Below are 22,811 nucleotides of genomic sequence, written 5' to 3'. Positions count from 1 at the left end.
CTTAATGAGGTAGGTAGCTAGCTAGTATTGCTAAGAAGTAGTTCTGCCATTTAGGTAAGACCACAGAGACTCTCTAAACTGAGGACCTGACACCTACAGTATATTTGTGCTTTTTCTACAAAATGAAACAAATTTTTGCCTAAAGCTAGCTGGGGTAATAGGATGATCACAAGTTGCAGTTTCTAGAACTAAAATTAGATTGAAATCTTACCTGACCTAGAACATCTTACTTCAGGCATTCAGCAGCCTTCAGAAAGAATAACCTTATTTTGAGCTAGTTTCGTTGTTAGTTTACTGTGTCTCTTACTCAATAAACAAGCAGAATTTTTGTCCTGCCTTATCCAGGTCTAAAAGATGAGAAGTTGGATCCGCTGAGTTAGTATGTTTCCTTGGAAAAAAAATTGTAATTAAACTGAAGTTTGATCCTTATTTTGTATGGTAGCCATTTTTCATAAAAGCAACTTAAAAACTTGTACAAGTTTCGTAGCACTCTTAGACACTGGGGTTATACAAATACCACACAAACATGGATGTTTCATAAAACATACCACATACCACTGCAGACTACTAAGAACAAATTCTTAAACTTGTTTTATTTGGTATATAAAATGTAGTGCACTAACCAAATCTTACACAAACCCATCCATATATAAAGCCATGAAAGCATAGCACGTTTGAAGGTGGCATGAAATGGAGAATCTATTCCCCTTAAGTAATCTCTACCCACAACTCCGTTATCTGGGTCATCCAGTAAGAAATCCCCTGTGAAGCCTGGAGTTTGTAAGTAATAAAGGTGTTTGAAGGCATCTCTTCTCTTAGGATTCCCTACTGTACGTTTTTAGGTAAATCTCTGTATTGCAGGCACATGCATTCCTGGGGGAGGGGGAATCCCCCAAATAGTAGCTTTTACTAATATGTTTTATATAATAATATTGGAAAAATCCACATCTAGTATTTCTTCCATCAAAAGCTATAACTTGTTTTAGTAGTTGACTAGGAATGTGCAAAGACTTGAAAGTCTGACTTAGCTAAGATGGACTTCCTATGTGTAGTAGACTTCTATTTACTTTTGTAAAGAAAAGATCTTTTGAAATACTCCATTGCAAAGGCCATCAAAAGACTAAGAAACAAAGCATCTCCTGTAAAGCTGACTGTGATCGCTACTGTTTTTAAGTGCTCAGGTGCCACAAGACTACAATTACTGTTTTTATACACATTAAAGAGGAAAAGATTTACATCTGGTACAGTTCCAAATGCATTTCCACTCCCTTTTCTTCAACTGTATTGATTATAGGGAAGGTGCTTTTAAGGACATTTAAGACATAGTAAATGGCAACCCACTCCAGTGTCCTTGCCTGGAGAATCCCAGGGACGTGGGGAGTCAGGTGGGCTGCCGTCTGTGGGGTCGCACAGAATCGGACACGACTGCAGTGACTTAGCAGCAGCAGTAGCAAGACATAGTAAAGGAAAGAAATATTTTTAGGACATTCAAAATTCACCTAAGTTCACTGTTTCTTTAGTATAGGGCAGAGATGGGGAAGATTTCAGAAGGTAGTGAAGCCAAAGGTGGATCCTCTCAGAATTCTAATACTCTCATCATCTTAACCCATCTGTTTACTATTCCACTGGCTACTAAGCATAACTGTATCATAGTGTAAATGGATGTCAAATTGTTGGCATTTAATAGATTAGATATAATTTTTCCATCTCCATGATCTTCCTTGAATTATCTTCCAGTATTTACTGGGCTTCACTTAACATTTATGTCCAGTTTAACTTTTTCTGGCTTCACCAATTGCTGCTAGGAACGTGGCTGGTCATTCAGCAACGTAAACCAGATCACAGGGGAAGACCTTGAAATATCTGGAGAGACTGCTTTGCTCTGAATACTCTCAATCCAAAGGAGTGGCAGGGAGCTGCATCTGTTTCAGCTGCTGCTGAAATTTTTATCAGGTGTTTTTTCACCGCGGACAATAAAGCTGGAGAAAAGAGAACCAAATAACCCAACAGGAAATGAAGATGATTGCTTAAGAGTTGATTTGACATGATCTAAAGCCCACATCTCTAAGGCTTGCTGGACCTATCAAACTTTTCAACTTGTCAGATTGGAAACAACAGAAGACCTAGAACAACAGTCAGAAGACCTAGAAGAGCACAGTGCTGCCGACTCAGTGGTGTATAATGCAGACCATCTACCAATTGGGGAAGGAATCAGTTGTAACAGGTATTTTAAAATTCACATCCTTCAAAATCTGTAGCAGAATTAATTGCATAAAAGAAAAGACAAGAAATCAGATCATCAGTCTTAAAATGCAGTGTAAGGATGATGACAACTCTATACTAAGTTGTCATCTATTTTGTTTGTAGTGATAAAAATGTTTCCCTTATCTTTCCCAACTGAATACATTTTTTAGTTTCTGTGGAAAAGGAAGAATTATTGTAGCTCTTCTTTCTTTGAAGTTTTGGTTTTTGTTTTTAACTTTTGTACTGTCAGTCTGATTCAGAATTCTCCAAGCTTGATTCTGATTGTGCACAAACAAAAAAACTGCACAAGCGTGTTATAGGAAAAGGGAAAAAGTTAATTAATATAAATGGCATTCATAGTGAATATAAATATTATAGTCAATTTTTTTGTCAATTAATTTTTAAAAGTAATATCTTATTAAGGAATTCTAAATTTTAAAAGCTCATCATAAACTTCCTGGCCTTAGTGTTAGATAAATATCTCTTTAAACTAGTTTGTGATTCTATTGAAAAACAAAGGTTAATATGAAGTTAATTTACAAATAGGATCAAATGTATACTTTGCAGATATCAGACTGAGGGATAGAATCTCCTGGTTAATTACAAATGAGCATTTTTTTCTCCTTTTGCAGATTTGTTAAATCTTAAATATAGCTATTAACTCCTGAACTTGTCACATTAGTTCTCCAGCCTTGTTTTAACTTTTCCCTCCTCCTCTTTTTTTTTTTAGGAACAAATGGATTCAGTCCTTATTTTAACTGTTGTGATGAAGATGGGTTTTGGACTTTGAGAAGCCAGGAGACACCACCTAAACAACCACAAGACAAACCGAGGACTAGTGCGCACTGGGGAAAAGAATACTTGAAGACTGAAGATTGAACACCTGCTGAATGCTCCTATTGAGATTTTTCCTAAACAGACATCTCTAACATTTTAGGACGATTTCACCGGAGAAACATTGATCTCTGGGTGGAACATCCTACCATTGGCCCGTCTGAAGAGTTGAATCTGGATTTGACTCCTCTCTTCTACCAGGAGTATTATTAGGCCAGCCTTTAACCAGTCCCTAAATAATTGTAATCATTAATTAACCCAGAAGTTCTTCAAATATAAGATTAAAAAGATGAACAGATATAATTCTTACCCTTATTAAAGACAAAAGAGTTTTCTAATATTTTGACTGATGATGTAACTTATGTTTTCTTTTTAGTTTGTTAGTGGTTTTTATTTTAAAGCTGTTTGGATATTCAGCATAGTACAGGTTTGCCCTCTACCTGAAAGTAGGGTGTTCTTAAAACTTTTCCAAAGCTACAGTGGCATAAAGTGAAAAAACAGTTACCTTAGGATACATGTTGCTGATACATTGAGATAATGCTTAGATGCTAGCTGACACAGTTCAGAGCTGTGGTAACTTAAGGGCTGAGAGCAGTTCCCAGGGAAAGAACTTGGTGGTGCCATTCTTAATACTCAAGGTGCATACTATGTCTAGATCTGCTGAGAAACACTGAGCGCTATTTTGATTTTTCCTTTTTTTTTTTTTTTTTGGAAAAGCAAAATACCTTTGAATTTCTTCTGGTTAGTTAAAATAGGTACTAATGTAGGTCTTTCCTATATCAAGTGGCATACAGTGAACTTTTGAAAAGTTAAGGGGACACTGGTAATTAAATTATCTGTAATATAATCATGTAAGAAGCTATGGTAAATGAAGACCCAACAATCTTAGTGGCTGTGAAAACATTTTTACTGTATTTTTCAATAATTTCAAAAAAAATAATTGCAAGACTTGAAACCATCAGGTATTCATCAGGATAAGTCTTATTGCTATTTAGCTAACCCATAGTTTCAATTTGCTTCAAAATATTCTGTATTTTAACATTGAAACTAAGTTAAAACTTACGGTCAGAATTTGTTTAAATTCAGGTTTGATCTGACAGCCTTTTTGTGGTTTTACTGCTAATCCTGCTTAATATGCATCAGCAAGGTGGTATTTGTTGCGATAAACTACATTTTCAGAAAGTTTTATCTTTGATTTTTAGCATTTACTTTGTGAACTTAGTACTAGGATGGGTGGGAAAGGCCTATTTTCACACCTATTTTGTTGTTAGGCATTATGCAGAGATGGAGAAGTAGTCACATCTTTGTCTTCAGAGCTTGTCACAATCTAGTTTTTAGGTGAATAAAGATGACTTTCTGCCCTTAAATGAAAAAACAAAGACATACATGCAGAAAAAATTACAGAACTGTTTCATTTATCGCACAAAACCTGTCGGAGATGGTCCTAAAAATGTTGAAGTACCAAAAAAAAAAGCAGGTTATGATTGGCAAAACAATTTGTGCTGAGGAAAAGTAAGTCAATGGAGTAAGCTAGAATGATATATATGTTTATTGGCTTTAAGAGGAGGGATTGGACCAAGAGGACATTGATGCCTCTAGGTGAGAGAAGGTGCTGATAGGATATTCCTGATGCTGAGAGACAGTATATTCCTTTTAACTACAGATAAAGCTTATAGGCATTAGAGGTAGACATATTTGCTCTGATTCTCTTCAGCTGTAGGTAGAACATGGCAATTATATACCTGAAGCCGCCTCCTATTCAAGCCTACCTGTATGTAGTAGCCCTAAGGTCTAATTTGTGAAACAGGAGTGGTATATTTACAGAGTGGGGAGGCTTGAAGTAAAGCCAGAAGGCCTCACTCATTTACACATCAAATCAGTGGTAAAAATTAGTGTTTTTAATATAACTGATAAAGAATTTTTAAAGTCTGTGGTTCTATGGTAATAAGTACATGGTTTATACTTATTACCAGATTTGTGTTCAGTGAAATAACTCAGATAATTGTGCCTTTAATACATTTGTTATTAAAGCCTATTGTCCCTCATTCGTAAAAGAAATAACGTACAGAAAAGTTCTTGCTCATAGTGTGATTAAAACTATATTTTCTAGTTGATAGAGCAATCTTTTTTTTTTTTTTTTACTTGACAAACACATATAATGTATTCTAGGTACTAGAAATACAGAAGTAAAGTGAATAGGCTTATTGGAATTAACACTAATTCTCCATCTTGAGGATTGTATGCTGGATTGAAGGCTTTAATTCACTGTATACTACTCCTGCCTAGAGGCATCCCGAACAGAAGTTTGCTGTTTTCTTAAACAGTTGGGCTGACCTGGTGATTTTCAAATAGATGAAAATAGCATGAGTATCATTCTAAAGTAATTATTTCCCTACTTTGGGTATGGTTAAGAAAATTTACTTGAATTTTAACCTGTTTTTCTGTTTTGATTTTTTTTTTTTTAATAGGTTTCTAAGCATGAATCAAGGAACAGAAGAAGCAGAGCAGATGATCGGAGCAGCATTTGTTTCTCCCCAAATCTAGAAATTTTAGTTCATATGTACACTAGCCAGTGGTTGTGGACAACCATTTACTTGGTGTAAAGAACTTAATTTCAGTATAAACTGGCTCTGGGCAGCATTGGTGATGGATGCTGTGTCCTGAGTTGTAGCCGCTGTAATTGTGAATATTAACTGAGATAGTGAAACATGGTGTCAGTTTTCTATTGCATTTTTTCAAGTGGAAAAGTTCACTAAATGGTTGACACACACAAATTGGTGGAGAAATTGTGCATATGCCAATTTTATGTTAAAATCTTTATTTTGAACTATACTGCTTTGAGATCTCATTTCAGAAGAACGGCATGAACAGTCTTCAGCCACAGTTGTGATGGTTGTAATTGCTCACAATTGTGCATTCTTAGGGTTTATCCATCCCTGGGGTTTGCAAGTTGTTCACTTAAAACATTCTTAAAATGGTTGGCTTCTTGTTTGCAAGCCAGCTGATACGGTAGCAACCAAAGATTCCAGTGTTTGAGCATATGAAAGACTCTGCCTGCTTACCTGTGCTAGAAATAACAGCATCTAAAGTGAAGACTTTAAGAAAAACTTAGTGACTACTAGATTATCCTTAGGACTCTGCATTAACTCTATAATGTTCTTGGTATTAAAAAAAGCGCATATTTGTCACAGAAATTTAGTTAACATCTTACAACTGAACATGTATGTATGTTGCTTAGATAAATGTAATCACTGTAAACATCTATATGATCTGGGATTTTGTTTTTATTTTGAAATGGGAGCTTTTTTGTTTACAAATTCATTAAAAACTATAAACTGTTTCTGTAAGGAAATGAGATTTTTTAAAAAACAAAAAAATGCCTTGCTGACTCACTATGAAATCAAAATCTCCCCAATTTTTTAATAGACTACTTCAAGCCATTTGTTACGTAATATTCCTTTGGAAATCATTTTAGATTTACTGTCATAACTCTCAAATTTTTTATTAAAAAAAATTTTTTTTCCCTGAAGCGGAAAGGCATTCTTTCATTTTTCTTCTTTTTTTTAATGACCTGCAGACACAATACCTCGTGCTGCAGCACCTGCCAGGACTTGGTATTGTAACTTCTGCAGCTTCAGACTAACCGCTGGACTGATTTTGAATAAGAATGAAAGCGTTAAAGGGTTTATCTATAAAATGAAGCTATTCTTTAAATTCCTGGTTGATGGGCAGATTGACTCCTAATCTTGGAGAGCATCATACCATGAGAGATTCTTGTGATTGGTGATCCTCCCCAGCCCCTACCCATTTCTATAAATTATCTGCAGTTTATCTCTCAGTCTTACTGTGGCTCTTTTTCTGACCCAAGAAAAAGAAAAGCTTTCTATGATTAATTCTTTAGTGTAGCGTGAAAGTTGCTCAGTCGTGTCCAACTCTTTGCAACCCCATGGACACAATCCGTGGAATTCTGCAGGCCTTAATACTGGAGTGGGTAGCCTTTCCCTTCTCCAGGGGATCTTCCCAACCCAGGGATTGAACCCAGGTCTCCCGAATTGCAGGCGGATTCTTTACCAGCTGAGCCACAAGGGAAGTTAGTGTAATTTATTCATTTATAGCATGTCAGAATAAATTTAAAAACTTTTGTCTGAAAATGCTGCCAGGCGCCTATTGTGTAAATGTAGGTATTTTGTAAAAAATAACCTTGAAATTGTAAATTGACATGTGTTTGGTCAGATTGTGTCAGGTTTGTTTCCTTCCTTTTTTTTTTTTTTTTAATTTGAAAACTACATTAGCAATAATTAATTCAGTGATTACCACATTCTGCCATTAAAGGATATATTAGCACCATCATACTGCAGAAATCTTAATGAATATGAACTTCGGGGTAGGCAGCTTCTTTGTTTTCTTTCTATCCACCCGTGTTGGTTAAGGTATTTGTTTCTTGACTAATAAACCCTTTGATACTTTTAGCCAGAAATCAGTCTCATAAAGCTATTTTTGAGTATAGTTTGTGTAAAATAAAAATGTTTAGCTTTGGTAATAACTTTTCCAAGCTGAACTCCCTCTAGCAAGATATTTTTCAGTGCTTTTATTTACTATGCACTTAGACTATGCACTTTTTCTGAAATATTTTTGTAACACTTAACTTTTTTGTATTTTTGCCATTTGAAAAGGTTGTGGTGTAGTTGGTCTGTAATTAAGTTGCAGATTTAAAACTGCTGTTAGCTTTGTAAATCAAAATATAGGTGTTTTTGTCCTGGTATATTGTCGTTCCATCTGCAGCTGGAGTTGGAATCTCATTGATCTTCTAGCTACCATTCATTTTCTTCACAGTTCACGAAAGAAGAATGTGAAATTCAGTGAATGCTGTTATTAATCCTGTCGGGAGATGAATCTCATTTCACCAAAATTAAATTATGTTTTTCCACTAAAATGATGATACAAGTTGAAGACACATCACTCTGAAATTGGAAGACCTCACCACTTAAGGCTCCGCAGTGGCTTACTCAGCTGAACTCTAGGTTACTACTCTTTACTTTGTTCACCCATTGGGGGGTGCAGTTTTTTTAAATGTTGGGAGATGGCCATTCTAACTACTGTTGAATGTCTCTGTTTTGGGAAGGTATAACAAGAAAATAAAAAAGAATATATATGAAGGGAGAGACTGGTTATCTCCTCCCACATGGCTGTGCTCATGCTCCTATGGCCTACGAGTGGAATTTTGGAGGGTTGCTTTTGCTATTATTTTCCATCAACAAATACTAAGAGATTTTTTCCTATTTCTACTAGTCCTTGCAGTGTTTTGAGCAAACTATACTTTATAAACTTAATTCCCTTGTAATAAAAATACCAAGCAAAAGGATTTTAGAAGCCAAGCCATTGAGCTAGTTTTCTCTAACATTTGCTGAGATACCAGTATTACATTCTTGCAACTTGACTAGAATGAACCTTGGAAAGGGGCGTCCTAGACGTTTTCAGCTTAGCTCCTAAAAATTTGTCGGTAGTCTGGGAGATAGTTGCCTTTTTCTGAGCCAGACTGAAACTTAGCAGTCTTTCAGATTTTCTCTTTGTCACATTTTAGACATTGATAACTGTGACCAATGATTTTATGAATCTGAGATGTGCTGGTCCCTTTGAAGTGAGACTATAAGTACATTATGGTTGCTCACAACATTTTAGGGATTCCCTCCCACCTCAAAAACAGATAACTTCCACTCTTCTCTGGAATATATTTACTGACTTTCAGTATACCTCTCATCTTTTGAAACTGCCTAAGACAGTAATGAATTAGTTGTAACATGACCTGAATCTATGCTATGCATTTTGTAGTCAGTCATCAAAAGGTATATTGTTCAGTGCTTTCTATTCTGAAATGACCTATTAGGCCACTTTTGAGGATGTGCAGATACACAGTGGAAATGTTGAGCAATATCAGAGCTGTTAGAGAAATCAACTGTCTCAAGACACATTTTAGGTTGGTCAGATTCATTGTGTCTTGCTTTTCATTGATGAAAGGAATTACCCATTTATCTACTAAATAATTAATACAGTCATTGTTCAAACTAACAAGCCAGAGCTTATTTAATGCTAGATCATCTTAATGAGCTGAATCAAGGCTTTACCCTGTGTTAATGGTCCTTTGGTTGATGAGGTGCTTTTAAGCATTTTAATTTTGTAATTTATCTTGATATTATTCAAAGCAGAATGCTCTTGACACAGCTTCAGCAGTTGTTAACATTTTGCCCCATTTACACTTCTGTTTGTACATTTGCTCTTTTAACATATACTTAGCTATTTGAAAGTAGATTACAGAGTCATGATCCTTTACACCTAAGTGTAGAGTTCCTAAGAAATGAGACATGTTTAATATTGACCCAGTTTTCTAGGCCAGTCTATTCAGTTTCATCAGTTACCCTAATGTTTCATAATTTTTTTTTCCCCGAGTCCTGTCATGGATCCAACAAAAGGATCATTTATCTGCTTTGGTTTGTGTGTGTAGCATTCTTTAACTGGGGACAGTTCCTTACCCTTTATCTTTTGTGAGTTTAGTATTTGTGTGTATCCATGTAATGTTTCCTTTACTTGCCAGCTGTGTTCACTGAGGGCCTAGAAGACATGATACTGCAGTCACAATGAGTACTAAGACCTCAGTCTTGATTTCTAAATACTAAAAACATGGCTGCTTGGAGAAATGTCTGACTTCAGGGCTAGAGCAGAGAATGTACAAAATGAACCTGGAACTTACTATTGTGGCAGAGAAGAAATCTCAACAAGTGTTGGGTATGGGTTGGAAGGACACAAGACTCACTTGAAGGGTTCTTACTGGCCAGATCTATCACTTACATTATCAAAATAATGATAGCAAGTTAACTTACTGAACAAGGACACATGATTTCCATATTGATATAGAAAATGAGAAGGGGGAGTACGAAGCTAATAAAAGACGAATGATACATTAGAGAAGGCATTTAGCTAAAAGTAGCAAGTACAAGTTTGATGAGAGTAAACCTAAAAGTGCAGAATTGAGTTTATGTAAAACTTAATGATTTTTCAAAATTATGTGCAGCATGTCAGTTTTCTGAACTGTGTGAAAAAGTTACTGTTGTTCCCATTGGGTGACTGAGGACAGTGGGACTACCTTAGGCAAGACAGCTCAGTAAGTTTTGCAGAGCAAAGACCTAAACCTGATAACCTTTAGTTTTTCATCCTGTTGAACCGTGGTGTCCCTAAAAATCTAGTATAGCACTTCATCACCATTTTAAACCCTGAGATTGGTAATGTTATTTAGTGCTATATGCCAGTCACTTTTCTAAGCACTTTACCTGGATATGCCTAACTTGCAGCTTCCCCTAAGGTAAGTTGTCTCCATTTACTTTTGAAGATAATGAAAGTAAAGGATTGGAGGGGGTATTTACGTTACTATTGGCTTCATAAGTGAGAGCTAAATATACCCCTTATAATTTATGGTCTGTGTCTTAAATGAGTATCAAACAGGATGGTAGTGTAGGAGGAGATAAAATCCAAACTGATAGGTTTTCATAAACAAGTCATCCCTTCAACTGTTGGGGCTATTAGTCGAGTCCATGTTTAGGACCAAATACTAAGTAGGATGCATTAATAAAGTCTGCATTCTACTGAATAAGAAATTTGATCAGGTTATTTTTACCTATGGTAAATATTTCATTTATAGTTTTGGAGCATTTCCATGTAATCAGGTTTATAGAGGTATGCTATTCTAATGTATTAGTATATTCACTGACAGGATTTTCTCACCCTCTAGTACCATAGTACATTCGTAGTCTGATTATTTATGGAGTAGAATGTATTAGGTAGAAAAATGTGGCCCTTTCTCACCATTACCATATTAAGTCAGCCTTACTAATGCAGGGATGTGAAATAGTTTGAATAACCATTGGAAACAATTTTGTCAGGCAGGCATCCATTGGTTCTCTGCCAGTGAACAGTGACACAAATCTTGGTGATGAAGTGCTATATTAGATTTTTAGGATTGGAAGAAAGGTGGGAGGTGGGTATTTTTAGAAACTGCTCTCAACAGTTGCTAAGTAAATATTTTTTCACTAATTGCAAAACTGGTTTGCACTATGCTAACATGCGATTCCATTTAAAGTGTAATGTTTTAGTCTCGATATAGACAGTAAAAAGAAAGAAATTAGTCTCTAGATAGTGTGTGACCACCAAAAAACATGAAGGTTAATACAATTTTTAATATCCTTGACTATACTCCCCCTTTGCAAAATGGTGAAGAAAGTGTTACTGCTTTATCTTGAATTTTATATGATGGTGTAATTTTTTAAGGTTGCGTACAAAATTTCGAGTTTTGTACAAACAATAGGGGTTAATATGGCACCCCACTCCAGTACTCTTGCCTGGAAAATCATGGACGGAGGGGCCTGGTGGGCTGCAGTCCATGGGGTCGCTAGGAGTCAGACACGACTGAGCGACTTCACTTTCCTTTTTCACTCTTCCTGCATTGGAGAAGGAAATGGCAACCCACTCCAGTGTTCTTGCCTGGAGAATCCCAGGGACGGGGGAGCCTCGTGGGCTGCAGTCTATGGGGTCGCACAGAGTCGGACATGACTGAAGCGACTTAGCAGCATACTAGAAAATAGATTAATGTTTAAGAAATATTTAATGGGTTTCTTAAGTGCCAGGCACTGTGCCACACCCTGGGGATTCGGGTATTGACAGTTCACTTGAGACTGCGATATGGGATGTTAACCAAGATGGATTCAGTACTAGTGGTACAGGTGGCACGGTCAGAGAGGATAAATCTCTGAATTGCATCTTGAAGGATGAAGCAAATACCTGAGGGAAATACATAAGTCATATGTAATTTTTTTAAGCAAAAAGTTGAAATTACACAGAAGTTTAGGGAGAAGGCAAAGTTCCGTGCAGCCATGTCCTTATCCAGATAGTTAAACAAGCCTTTGCATGACCATTAAGGAGATCTGAGAACAATAATAAGATAAATGACCTTAAGTGGTAGAAGCAGAGGAGGGCGCTAAGTTGTGAGAAAGTCCAAGCAGCAACATGTAAGGAAATGCGTTGGGCCACGTGGGTGGTCGACAGGATGGTTTCAGAGCAGTGCCAACAGTAGTAGAGTTTCTAACTAATTCCCTTGCGCCAAGTCCAGCCCACTACAATGTTCGTGCACAAAGCTAACAGTTGCTTAGGTAACAGGGTCATGAGTTAGTGGTGGTGAGGACTCCAGGTTCTGTTGTATATTAAAGCTAAGTCTTGGTAGGATTTTAAGGTTGTTAATCTGTTCTTGTAAGATAAATACTTTGTAATGTCTTAAAATGCCACTTGTCTAGTTTTTATCTTTAAAATGTGCTATATCTTCAACAACATCAGGAAGGAAAATGCCATAGTACACAATGTACACATTGTCAGCCAGGAGAATATTAAGTCTTTTGGATATTTTGCTGCTTGTGACATTTGGAGGTACCCAGCCCTGGTTTTTGTCTCTAGATAGTACACATGGAGTGATAGCAGGCTAAGATAGAAAGATAAGAAAATAGCAGTACATGGAAAGTTAATAATAAGGTCACTGAATCTTGAAGCGCTCTGATCTCCCTTTGAATAATACCCTGTTCAAGGTTACAGAGCTGATTAGCAGCAGAGCTAGGAAGGAATCCAGCTGCTTCTCGTCACCACTCCACGTTGGTGACATGGTGACCGAAAAACTGTTGGTAAATTAGAAAGCTTACCCACCATTCCCAGTCCGTTTATCAGTATACCACTGGTTCCACATAGCAGTTTATCTAGTTTCTTTGTCCTCACATCTTGAGTTAAAATTGGTGACTTAGTGACTGAGGTAGTAGAATCTCTTTACGTTGAAAATTTAGGGAAGAAATTTGATTTATACATCTTATTAGGACTTCACTATCTAAAACAATTATCCACAAATCCTTTAAAGCCCTCCAGGAGTGCATGTGTGCATGCACACACACACACACATTTGCGCTCACGTATTTTGAATAGCTTTTAAGGCCAGCAGTGCCCCAAGCCAGAGATACTTGGACTCAACTGTTGATCTGAATGTGATGAGGGTTGAGCACAGAACTTTGGGGTGACAGTATAAAGAATAATGAGTTACTGAAGAAAAGTGGGGAGCAGTCACAAAGGAGGACATCCAGAAATTCATCAGGATCATATGGAGGGGTCAGGAAGGAAGCTGCATTGTTTACTAGTCAAGGTACTTGGTGTTGCTTGCTGCAAAAGACAAGGTGTGGAGTAATGACTTTATGCAAGGATAAGTTCTCTGTGAGGAGAGAAGCCTTCATCCTCCCAGGTTGATGCATCAGGGGCCAGATGCTGGAGGCACACTAGCAGTGAACTGCCTCAGCAGGATTGACATGTATCACTTTTCCCTACAGACCATTGACCAGGACTGGTCAGGCTCAGTCTATCTGCAGAGGAGGCTTATAAACTCTGGGGCACAAGTTGTTTGCAAGTTCTGTGATGGAGAAACCTGGGTGTGTCACCAGACTCTGGCCTCTGTACTCTCAGGTATCCAGGCTATATCTTCCAGGAAGCCAGAACTGGAGCCAGTAAACTCTGATGGCTTCTCTGGCATGGGTTCCTCGCCTCTCTTCAGGGCTTGTCACATAGGGAAACAAGCCATGAAGTCACTGTTGCTAGGAAATACATAAACACAGCAAGAAATAAACTTGCTGAGGGTTTAGCATTGCAACTTTCCCATAAATGACCAACAGCTGTTTGCCCTTTTTGGGAGATATATCCATGTTGGCATAGGAATAAGGAAGAAGAGTTTGTATGCATCTATTCTCTTAGAAAAGGGGTTTCTTGTAGAGCAGAAGCCATAACTTTTTTCCCTTGTATTCCTAGTTTGGGCTTGGCTCTGGTAAAGCATCTGCCTGCCAATGCAAGACTCACAGAAGATCCCAGGGTCAAAAAGATCCCTGGAGGAGGAAATGGCAACCCACTCCAGTATTTTTGCTGGGATAATCCCATGGACCGAGGAACCTGGCAGGCTACAGGCCATTGGGTTGCAAAGAGTTGGACACCGATGAGTGACTGAGCACATATGTACGAATTCCTAGTTTAGTACAAGATGATAGTTGGTAAAACCGCTGTTGAATATTAATGAAGACTCGGATAGTATTAGCTTTCTTTCAGCAGTAGAATGCTCTTGATTCATTGAATTTGTGGTCATTTAAAACCTGCATTATCTCTTTTTCCAAGATCTGTTGCCAGGCCACATCTATTTTGGACGTATGCAAAAAACCCCTATCTGCTGCTGATTTTAGATTCAAAGACTTAAGATGACTCCACCATTAATCAATACTACTCCCAGAAGAGATCAGGAAGAACTCACCAGATTAATAGAATTACCATATCCCTAACTGTTAAAGGAATTTAACCAGTACTTGATCTGGGGTGTATGTGTGTGTGATGTTGTGTTTTCAAGTGGTCAGTGTTGCAGGCCTACTTGAATCTGACAACTTTAGTTCTTTTTTTTCCCTCCGAACTGTGCTGACTCTTCAAGTTGACGTGAAAACCGAAGTCCTTTCTTATGTTTGCCTAATGCTTGCTGCTGCTGCTAAGTCGCTTCAGTCATGTCCGACTCTGTGCGACCCCATAGATAGCAGCCCACCATGCTCCCCTGTCCTTGGGATTCTCCAGGCAAGAACACTGGAGTGGGTTGCCATTTCCTTCTCCAGTGTGTGAAAGTGAAGCCACTCAGTCGTGTCCAACTTGTAGCGACCCCAGGGACTGCAGTCTACGGGGTTCTGTCCATGGGATTTTCCAGGCAAGAGTAATGGAGTGGGTTGCCATTGCCTTCTGCCTAATGCTTAAGAACCTGCTATTCCTCTACCCCTTCTTTCCTGAAGTCCGTGAAAGATGACTTGAAAACTTATTTGGATGTGTTTAATATTGGGCTTCAGAGCCCACACTGAAGGTGGCTTGTTACTTTAATAATATTGTGTACCTAATGATTTGCCACATATAGTGTGTGAGAAACTCACCTGTGGCTTTTGTGTAACCTTAGGTTCAAGATTCATGCATTGCAATGACTGAGTGTCAAGACTGATTAACTGTGTCTACAAATGAACCTACTATTTTGCCTCCTTAAACCTATTCTTTCAATTGTTTAAAAATCTTTAAAAAAATCTTTGGCTGTGCCAGGTTAGTTGCTGCATGTGGATTCTTTAGTTGCTACACATAGAGTCTAGTTTCCTGACCAAGGAATTGAACCTGCCCCCCTCCCCACTCCACCCCCACCCCCACATTGGGAGCTCGGAGTCTTAGACACTGGACCAGCAGGGAAATCCCTAATTCTCCCTTGAATGGAAACTCCCGAACAGCCCTGGGAGCCATCTTGACTCATCTCTCAAGTCCATCTCCTCACTTTCCTCATTGGTTCTGCCTAAATTTGGCCTGTATTATCTCTCCTCTGAACTCTTAGATTAGCATCTAATATAGTCTCCTTACCTGGAATATAACTTCTCCAGTTCACTCTCCACTCCATTCGTGAGTGTGCCACCCCTTTCCCCCCTTACTTTCAGGATAATGACCAAACTCCATAATCTGTCGCCTGCTCATCAAGCTATTCAGCCTCATCTCTTGGTTTCTATCCCCAGCCCCAGTTTCCATCCCAACACCCTACACTCGAAGTTTCCAGCATTCACTGTGCTTTCATATACTTCTCTGTGCTAAAAACGCCTTCCACTTTTTTCTCCAATATGTCCACTTGTTCAGTTCAAACAGCCCTAGGAAGCTGTGGCACTTAGTGAGGAACTGGGGCCCACACTCTAACTGAGCAGCTCTGCTTGCTATTGTCCTTTGAATAAAAACACCTGGACAGATGCCAGTCAGAAATTTTACATCATTCCTTTTTCTCTTTGAACTCCTGTTTCCATTCCTTTTTCCCGACAGGATTTTATCATGCAAGCAATTCATTTTCATGCCCTGCTGTTTTTTAATGATTGCCATGTTATATTTCTTTGAAACAAAAATATGCATTTTCAATTTTAATTTCTTGTGACCATAACCTTGAAGTGTTATTTCTTCTGGTAGAGTTGCCATTACAGTTATTACACCTAATTGATCACAGTCACCTAAGTGCATTTTGATAACAATTTGAATATGGAGAGTTAAATGTTATTTATTGAGAAGGATTAAAAAAAATTTTTTTTTAATGTTTATTAGAAGTCTTCACAAAATTATATGTAACTGGAAGACGTTTTGTTATTGCGGTGTCACTCAGTTCTTTGCAATCTTTCCAAGATACATGCCTAAATCACTTAAAGATCTTTTACTGAAAAGTGAAAGTGAAGTCGCTCAGTCCTGTCCAACCCTCAGCGACCCCATGGACTGCAGCCTACCAGGCTCCTCCATCCAGGGATTTTCCAGGCAAGAGTACCGGAGTGGGGTGCCATTGCCTTCTCTGCTTCGTGGGTTGTTATTGGTGTAACTCACTTCTTTGCAATCTTTCCAAGATACATGCCTGAATCACTTAAAGATTTTTTACTGAAAAGCAGTGAACAACTCAGAACTTTCTTCAATGTTGTACCATGGCAACCTCTTTTCTCTAAGGCCATTCCCCTGAAGGAGCTTCTAGAACAAGGAAGAAAAGTTTTACAGTATGCCTACTGATTGGAGGCTCATGGGGCTTCTCAGGTGGCTCAGTGGATAAAGAATCCACCCGCAGTGCAGGAGACATCGGAGATGTGGGTTCCATCCCTGAGTTAGGAAGATCCCCGGGAGGATGGCATGGCAACCCACTCCAATATTCTTGCCTGGAGAATCCCATGGACAGAGGAACCTGGTTGGCTACAGTCCATGAGGTCTCAAAGAGTTGGACATGACTGAGCATGCACACAAGCACATGGAGGCCTATGAGAGTGGAAACTTCCAGGGCAGGGCTCCCCTCAAGGTCTCAAGCCCTAAGCCCACAAGGGGTCACCAATAGTTTCCTTCTAGCTCTCACTTTACTCCTTTGCCTCTCCAGGTTTGAATCTCTGCATCTGGTGCCTGAAACTCTCTTGGTCTGAGTACCTGGATTGTATTCTTCCTCCCACTATTAACAATCCCTCTTCCTGAGCTGACTATGCAGGACAAAGATTCAACTGGTACAATTAGCAAATCAACTCTAATCTAAAATGATGGTGCTGACAACATCCACAAAAAGATGGCCTCTGCCGGCTGGCCTACCACATTCACTTCCCAGGTTCAAAATGATGTGCCTTTTAAAAGACAAGTTTGCTGAAAGCGTTCAGTGTCAGCTTTGTGAGCCATTTACAATCAGCTCTTACACAATGTAGGAAGCTAGCAGGCTCTACTCAGTTCACTAAACCACTCTAGAAAATTGTGTGGTGCTGGCCCCAACTTGCCTCTGTTAGCGTTTTAGTTCAGGACATTAGCTTTGGTTTTGAATCTGAGCCTACTTGGATTCGTGCCTCTTTCTGACCACATTCATTACCTCAGGTTCCACCAGGGCCCTCCTTTTGGCTCACTCCCATTTCTAATAAAGATGGAGTCACAACATCAAAGCTGTGTACATTGGTGACTTCCTCCAGGTTTAACCTTTGCTGTGAAACAGAAACCAGAATCCTCTGTGTTGTTGGAAGGTGGCTTGATGCCTCAGAAATAGCACGGAAGCTGATGGGAGACAGAAGACCAAAGTTATACTCTCTAGTTACAGTTAGACATAACTTCACTCTCACCCACAGTTGCCCCGGTTAGCCTTCCTTCACCCCTGACACTTACTGTATCTAAACAATTGGATACAGTTTTTCACTCTGTTTTATCCTTCTACCCAGGATCAAGGGAAAGGCAAAAGTTGTGCCATATTTTGCTACAACAGTGCCAAGCACACAGTCAACTGTGTCCTCACTATCTCCATAAGCCCATCATCAAGGCCTGGGCTGGGGGGCACAGGCTGCTTCCCCAGGTGGGACCAACCCAGCTGGTTTCCACAGCTCTTGGGGCGGGTGTGGGTGAGTCACAGTAGCCACATGTCTGGGCAGCACTTAGCCTACCTGTCTGGTGAAGGAAATGCTGAGGACACCTGGGAGAGCCCATCCTGCCCCAGGGTGGCTACCTAGAAAAGCCTGCACTCCCAGTCCCGAGGCAGATGATAGAAAATGGGCCAGTGGACCAAGGAAAAGACATGCTGGACAACCATGGCCCACACCAGGGTGGCTGAGGAGGCCCAGGCCCTGCCCTCAGACAATGGTGGTCCTTCCAAAGCAGAGACCCATCTGTAGACAGGGGCTGGGAAAAGCAGTGTGGATGGTCATCTCAGCGCTGAAATCTCAGATTCGAGTGTGGCTTCTGGCCACACAGCCTACTAACTGTGTGTGTGTGTGACTTTAGGCAAATCATTCAACCTCTCAACTCTGAAGAAAGGGCTGATATCTGTCCCCTGGGCTTTTGGTGAGAATTCAATGACATTTTGTAAAACCCACTTCAATATAAAGGTCTCTGCAGATGTCTTTCATTGGAAGGACTTGCTGAAGCTGAAGCTCCAATACTTTGGCCACCGAATGCAAAAAGGCAACTCATTGGAAAAGACCCTGATGCTGGGAAAGATTGAGGGCCAAAGGAGAAGGAGGCTGTAGAGGATGAGATAGTTAGCTAGCATCGCCAACTCAAAAGACATGAATTTGAGCAAAATCCTGGAGACAGCAGAAGGACAGAGGAGCCTGGCATACTGTAGTCCATGGGATCTCAAAGAGTCAGACACAACTTAGCATCTGAACGACAAGCAGATGCCTAGCTGATAGAGTTGGAGGCCTTCCAGCCAAAGTCAAATTAAGGGCCTGAGGCTGAGAAGTGATGTTCTCCTGAGAGTTGAGGAGGCAACAGAGAAACTCAAGGGGGTGGGTTTAGGTGAAGGAGGGGCAGGAGGAGTAGAGGAAGGTGCCTTAACTGTGGGGGGTCTTGAAGACCAGGTTGCAGAGACAGACTTCTACTCTTTAGGCCACAAGGACTCCTTGAATGTGTCTGGAGAGGGTAGGGATGCCTTCAAAGCACTGGAATGCAGAGCGGTACTATATTTTCAAGTGCAAGTTTTGGCACTTTTCCTTGGGGAAGTGACAGGGGAAACGAGGACAAGGCAAACCATGAGCCTACCTGGGCCACACCCACAAGCAGGGATCAGCTTCATACTTCACCCCCGGGGGAGGTAAGAAGCCAATGGGTGGCCAAGGTTTCACTCCAGGAGTCTCTGGCTCTGAGCTCCCAGGAGGCCCAGGCCCAGTTACACACTAGGCTCTCTGGTGTAGAGCTAAAGAACCAGGAGCCTCTGGCCCTGCCCTGCCATTTTTGAAGGAGAGAGAACAGGCCAGAGTGGGAACTTTAAGTGCACAAGTCACACAGCAGGCAATCACAAATGCAAAAGCTCCTCCCTTCACTCCAGCCCCGACCCCTGTAAATCACACCCCGCTCCACTTGCTGCCCCCACAGCCAGTGGGATCCCACGCCCACCCCAGGGAAAGGAGGTAAGGGCAGCAGCTCTCAGAGCAGGAGAGGAGGGTGTTGCGCTGCCTGTCATGGCCTGCCTGTCTCCACCTCATCTCTCCCTCTGGCTACGGGCTGCTGCTGCTGCCATGTCGCTTCAGTCGTGTCCGACTCTGTGCAACCCCAGAGACGGCAGCCCACCAGGCTCCCCCATCTCTGGGATTCTCCAGGCAAGAACACTGGAGTGGGTTGCCATTTCCTTCTCCAATGCATGAAAGTGAAAAAATAAAATGAAGTTGCTCAGTTGTGTCTGACTCCTAGCGATCCCATGGACTGCAGCCCACCAGGCCCCTCTGTCCATGGGATTTTCCAGGCAAGAGTACTGGAGTGGGTTGCCATTGCCTTCTCCGCTGGCTACGGGCAGGAGCTTCTGATAAACCTTGCTGGGCGACCTTTGCCTCCTTGGAAAACTAATCACAAGGAAACTGCCCATGCTTGCATTCTGTGTTCTCCAAAAGCCTTCATGCTCTCTGTCCAGAGAAGCTTGGGCCGCTCCTCACCCACTTTCCAGCCTGTCCTGGTAGCCTCCACACACAGGGAGGCCTTTCTCCTCTCCGCCACGCTGGATGCAGTCACGGTCCAGCAGAGAAGGTGGAGTAGGGAGAACAGGCAGTGAATGAGCCTCGGGACTCGCCTCTCGTGGCCCTCCTGCAGTCTCCTCCCAGTGCAGCAGCAACAGCCTAGTTTCCCTCTACAGATATCCAGCCATTCACATCAGCCCCCAATCAAAACCCCACCTCTGTCTGTGTGAAGCCCAAGTTTACACAAGCCCTGCCCTCAGGCCTTCTGACACCTCCCTGACCTCATCTCTGTGGCTCTCCCTTAACCTCCGTTTCCCTCCTCTCAACCTCTCACTACCAGCTTCTCAGGGAGAAGGCCTTCCAGGACCATTCTCTTGGCAAATGCAGATCCCCTTTCATTCCTCACCCCTCTCCCTGCTAACATACTGGCTGGGCTTCTCTGATGGCTCAGTGGTAAAGAATCTGCCTGCAACGCAGAAAATGAGGGTTTGATCCCTGGGTGGGGAAGATCCCCTGGAGGAGGAAATGGCAACCCCCTCTGGTATTCTTGCCTGGAAAATTTCATGGACAAAGGAGCCTGGTGGGCTACAGTCCATGGGGTCTCAAAGATTTGGACACAACGGAGCATGAATGCAACATACTGGTTATTTGACTTAAAATTCGCACTGGCTATTTTACTCATCATTGTAAAGTAACAATCATCTCAGCCCCAGCTATGATGACCGCAACATGAGAGCAGATGTCCTGTCACCACTATATCCTTGGAATGCAGTCCCGTGCTCGACCCACAGCAGGCCCTCCACGAATGCCTTTGAGCAAGGGGATGCAGAAATTAATTAAGAGAACACCATATGCTATTTTGCCCTCCCAGGCAGGGGAAGTTCCCTCCTGGTTATGGAAATCCTGAAAAATGCCAGATGTGGACTTTTGTAAGAGAGAAGGGGCCAAGCTGTGGGTCAGGATCTTAGCTGATAAAACCACCGAGTGCAATCATTCACTCCCCAACCCCATCCAAACACACTTTTATATATATATTTTTTTACAGAGCGCTTAATCCGCCCCTTTGGACCCAGTTGTCACTCTTGACTGAATTATCTCCAGTTTTTTCTTTTTTTTCCCGCATCTTTTTAATCATGGGTTCCATAAAAGGTACAGATCTGAAGCCTGCAGCTTGGTGAAATTTTACATGTACACCCACCTGGGTGACCACCACTCAATTCAAGATCTGAGCCGTCTCTCCCTCCGCACGAGGTCTCCCTGCGGGCCCCCACCCTCCTGACAATAGAATACAGCATGGCACTTTTGTGTCCAGCTTCTGCTCAGCATTGTATCTGTGAGGATTTCCTACATTCTCCTGTGTTACAGAAGTCTTTTTAATTATTGTTATCGCTGTTTATATTCCTCTTCACGGCTTCTTGAGTGTGGATTACACGTTGTTGTTGTTTTGTTGTTTTTTGGCCGCACTGTACTTCATGCCATGTCTTAGTTCCCTGCCCAGATTGAACCCCTGCCCCCTACAGGGGAGGCTCGGATTTCTAACCACTGGACTGCCAGGGAATTCCCTTGAGCATAGATTTTAAGATCTGGACCAAGTCTTTCATTAGCCTCACAAAGGACATGTGGAGCCCCCCACACTGGCTCAGCCCTCTGGTCTCTGGCTTTTCGTGGACACACAGGCTTGAGAGAGACTCAGTTGCTCTGCTCCAGACTTGGGGACCTCATCACAGACCATGGGAGGTGGACCAGTGTTGTGGGAAAGGGCTTGGGCCTTGGAATCAGGTCTGGGTTCAAATCGCTAATCGTCACTTCTCGGCATTGTGACCTTGGGTGAGTCCCTAAACCTTTGTTTCTTTTCTTTTCTTTCTCTCTCTCTCTCTCTTTTTAAATATTTGTTTATTTATGTACTTGGCTGCATCAGATCCTAGTTGCAGCACTGAGGATCTTCAGTCTTCGTTGAGGCCTGCGGATCTTTAGTTGCAGCATGCGAACTCTTAGTTGCAGCTTGTGGGATCCAGTTTCCTGACCAGGGATTGAACCAGGGCCCCCCTGCCTTCGGAGCACAGAGTCTTAGCCATTGGACCTGCAGGGAAGTCTCCCTTTATTTCTTCTATTCAACTGTAAAATGGAAATATAATTACATTACTGACTGTGGCACTGCTGTGAAGATTAAAGAAAATGACGTGTGAGTCTGGTGCTCAGGGCATTGTAGACGCTTGATAAATGCTAGTTGTTTTTATTACTGCTCACACCACCTGACGCTCGTCCAGAGCTGTCTACCAGGATCTTTGCCCCACAGGCCAAACTGTAGCTCTTTCCTGGCCCTCTCTCCTCAGCCCTGCTGGGCTACCTGCTCAGGCTTCAAGTTTCCCAACTTTCAAAGTACTTTTATAAATTGGGACAGGGAAGCAACCGGAAACCAGAAGGAAGAGGAGGAAGGACACATATACGTTTACAAGCACCATAATGAAAGCTTTGTATCCTCACTGGCTTAGATTCATTATCAGGTCTTTCTGGCAGGACTTTGAACTTGAGCTCCGCAAAGTGCCGAGTAAAGAGGTAGCTTAAGTGCAGGAGGCAGGTAGCAATCTGAGATTCAATCTGCCCCCCACCCCTCTAGGGAGATGCCTGGGCTGCTCCCACCCACCCAGGAGGGGCTGTTGCCTCCCAGCTAGAGAGCTGTGGTCCCCACCTACATGGCCA

General features: G+C 41.3%; 1 protein-coding gene across 6 annotated transcripts in view; it reads left to right on the top strand.

Annotated features, from left to right (window-relative positions):
• The window catches only part of CSNK1A1 (casein kinase 1 alpha 1), a 49,571-nt gene extending 41,337 nt beyond the window's left edge, over positions 1–8,234 (top strand). For 3 of the 6 annotated variants that reach the window (XM_070374613.1, XM_070374610.1, XM_070374614.1), the window contains one exon: positions 5,547–8,234. In XM_070374613.1, coding sequence (XP_070230714.1) covers positions 5,547–5,554 — 8 coding nt within the window. In that variant the 3' untranslated portion in view covers positions 5,555–8,234. The other 3 variants (XR_011464860.1, XR_011464861.1, XM_070374612.1) reach the window with 3 other exon arrangements.
• Positions 8,235–22,811: the final 14,577 nt, after the last annotated feature.

This window comes from Bos mutus, chromosome 7, assembly GCF_027580195.1.
Source record: "Bos mutus isolate GX-2022 chromosome 7, NWIPB_WYAK_1.1, whole genome shotgun sequence".
NCBI classification, from domain to species: Eukaryota; Metazoa; Chordata; class Mammalia; order Artiodactyla; family Bovidae; genus Bos; species Bos mutus.
The sequence above is the reverse complement of the archived record's forward strand: the minus strand, read 5'-3'. Positions and strand labels throughout refer to the sequence as shown.